Source organism: Microtus pennsylvanicus, chromosome 5 (genome assembly GCF_037038515.1).
Source record: "Microtus pennsylvanicus isolate mMicPen1 chromosome 5, mMicPen1.hap1, whole genome shotgun sequence".
Lineage (NCBI taxonomy): Eukaryota > Metazoa > Chordata > Mammalia > Rodentia > Cricetidae > Microtus > Microtus pennsylvanicus.
The window spans coordinates 94,041,930-94,044,756 of record NC_134583.1 but is presented as its reverse complement, the minus strand read 5'-3'; the positions used below and the strand labels follow the sequence as shown (position 1 = coordinate 94,044,756).

Genomic DNA, 2,827 nt, shown 5'->3' with positions numbered 1-2,827 from the left:
AGATACATCAAGGATGGATGGGCATTTTCAGCAATGAGCCAATGGGAGTGAGAAGATTAATGGAAAGTAGAGAAAAGACTGAAAGGGGATGTGGGGAGCAGGATGAGTTTCAGAAAACTGGCTAAAAAGAATTCCTGCTACAGACAGGCCAAGCACTCAGATGCAAGGATTTTGATATTAGAGAAGAGGAATGAAGAATTTGATCAGGCACCAAGGGTAGGTGAATCTCATTCAACAGAATTAGCAGGTTGTTTGTTGGTACTGGGTTTGGGAAGAAAGGATAGGAAGAGGGCTCAAAGAAGCCTAACCAAAATCTGGTCAAGGACAATTATTGTGAAGGTGTAAGCAAGCCATGCACTTGTCTAAGCTTCAAAGAAAATCATAATTACCCTGAAGCTCCCACAATCTTTAAGGTGAAAATCAAGATGAAATTGCAGGGTTTTGAAAGCCCTCCGTGAAATGTGTAAAAGGTCTCCGTGTGAAGAAGTTATCCTCACACGGCAGAGAACACATCATAGATAAATGACCACAGCACATGAACCTCTCCCTACCCAGAATAAAGGCTAAGACTATGCCGATTCTCCCTGCAAACCAAGGACCATCAGGACAAGGAATTTCTAGGTCAAAACTTGAAGACACTGGTTTAGTCATGATCGTCTGAGAACTTTAAGAAGTCTAGTAACAAAAACAATGTGTAATAAATGGCATTTTGACCTCATGTTACCAAACTCCAAACCCTACCATATCTTCTCCCTAGGTAGATGTGACAGGAGTTTATCCTAGCCATGGGTCAGATGAACCACACCAATGTGAAGGAATTCGTCTTCCTGGCACTTACTCGCTTCCGAGAACTGGAGTTCTTTTTGTTCGTGGTCTTCTTTCTTGTGTATGTAACAACTGTGCTGGGAAACACCCTCATTGTGGCTACCATCACCTCTGAGTCCCGTCTCCACACTCCTATGTACTTCCTCTTGAGGAATAAGTCCATTCTAGATATTGTTTTTTCATCTATCACAGTCCCTAAGTTCCTGGTGTGTCTTTTATCAGAAAGGAAAACCATCTCCTATAATGGTTGTTTGACACAGATCTTTTTCTTCCACTTTGCTGGTGGGGCAGATATTTTCTTCCTCTCTGTGATGGCCTATGACAGATACCTGGCAATTGCTAAACCCCTGCACTATGTAACCATTATGAGAAGAGAGGTATGGGTGGCCATGGTGGTGGCCTCCTGGGTGGGTGGTGGCTTGCACTCAGTTGTCCAGATAATTCTAATGCTTCCACTCCCCTTCTGCGGCCCCAACACCCTGGATGCCTTTTACTGTGATGTACCCCAGGTGGTGAAGCTGGCCTGCACTGACACCTTTGCTCTTGAACTTCTCATGATCTCCAACAATGGGCTGGTGACACTGCTTTGGTTCCTCCTGCTCCTGGGCTCCTACACCATCATTCTGGTTATGCTCAGGTCCCATTCTGGGGAGGGACGAAACAAAGCTCTCTCCACCTGCACCTCCCACATCATGGTGGTGACCCTGCATTTCGTGCCCTGTGTATACATCTATTGCCGTCCCTTCACTACCCTGCCCATGGACACAGCCATATCTATCAATAACACTGTCATCACCCCCATGCTAAACCCCATGATCTACACTCTCAGGAACCAAGAGATGAAGTCAGCCATGAAAAGACTACGGAGGAGGCTGGGCCCTTCTGAGAACAATAAACTGGGGTGAGCCATCTGGTGAAGTCCAGAAGACTAAAGCTAATTCAGTTCTCTGCATCTGCTAGTCTAAGAATAAGAGAAAGCTGGTTCTATAACAGCTTCTGTGATATAGATGTCACCATATGCCTTCTATGATATAAACATGCAAATCCATTAGAGGGAATATGAAAATAAAATGAAGAGATGAGACCACACAATGTACATTATCTGACTTGTGCACAGGGGATAAGTCCAGGAGAAATGAAATCCCATAAGGGCTACTATTCTGTCATCTGTTGCTCTCAGGCTAACCGTTCCCTCACTTCACCCTGTCTGATGCAGAATAGCACTACTGTCCACAAAGTGATCAGAGAATGAAGTATGGTTAATGGTGTGAGCATGGTAGTTATGAAAGTCAGCATTACTGCAAATGTGAATTCAGTGTTCCCTGTTAGCTATCTATCCTTGCATTCCCAATTATACATGTACACATTGGTCAATTGTTTAAAATGATGTCACATAGTGAATTCAGTATTATAAATGTATTTCATCAATTAGTGAAAAGAAAAGGAATTATTTAAATTATGGTGAACCTGGTGTGTGTGTGTGTGTGTGTGTGTGTGTGTGTGTGTGTGTGTGTGTGGTGTGGTGTGTAAAAATCTATGTCTAAAGCCTGGCAATTGTGGCTCACGCCTTTGATACCACCAGCACTTGGGAGGCAGAGGCAGGTAAAACTGTGAGTTCAAGACCAGTCTGGTCTACAGTCTTCAGAGTGACTTCCAGAACAGCCAGGATTATATAGAAACCCTGTCTAAAAAAATGTCTAATCCAGCTACTTCCTATTCTTTGTTCCATTCAACTGATTTGTCCACTGAAATTAATCTTGAAGTTACATATGCAGCTTGTAGACAAACACTTAGCAAATCCATGGTGCTATCTCATGTCAACCTCAACTTCCCTTCTCTCTCTATCTGCTCTGTTTTTTCTAAAAACTGTGCGAGAGAGAGAGAGAGAGAAAGAGAGAGAGAGAGAGAGAGAGAGAGAGAGAGAGAGAGAGAGAGAGAGAGAGAGAGAGAGAGAGAGAACAATCCATGGGGTCATTCCCAGGAGCCATCCCCCTTATTTGCT

At 43.7% G+C, this 2,827-nt stretch overlaps 1 protein-coding gene across 1 annotated transcript; it reads left to right on the top strand.

Moving 5' to 3' along the window:
- The first annotated feature begins 785 nt into the window (after window positions 1–785).
- Window positions 786–1,730, top strand: Or4d6 (olfactory receptor family 4 subfamily D member 6). Its single transcript, XM_075975008.1, has one exon. The coding sequence runs from the start codon at window positions 786–788 to the stop codon at window positions 1,728–1,730; it is 945 nt and encodes a 314-aa protein (XP_075831123.1).
- The last annotated feature ends 1,097 nt before the right edge of the window (window positions 1,731–2,827 follow it).

Bases quoted from the DNA above. Each gene is read 5' to 3' on its own strand.
- Or4d6 (XM_075975008.1), top strand. From the start codon at position 786: ATGGGTCAGATGAACCACACCAATGTGAAGGAATTCGTCTTCCTGGCA.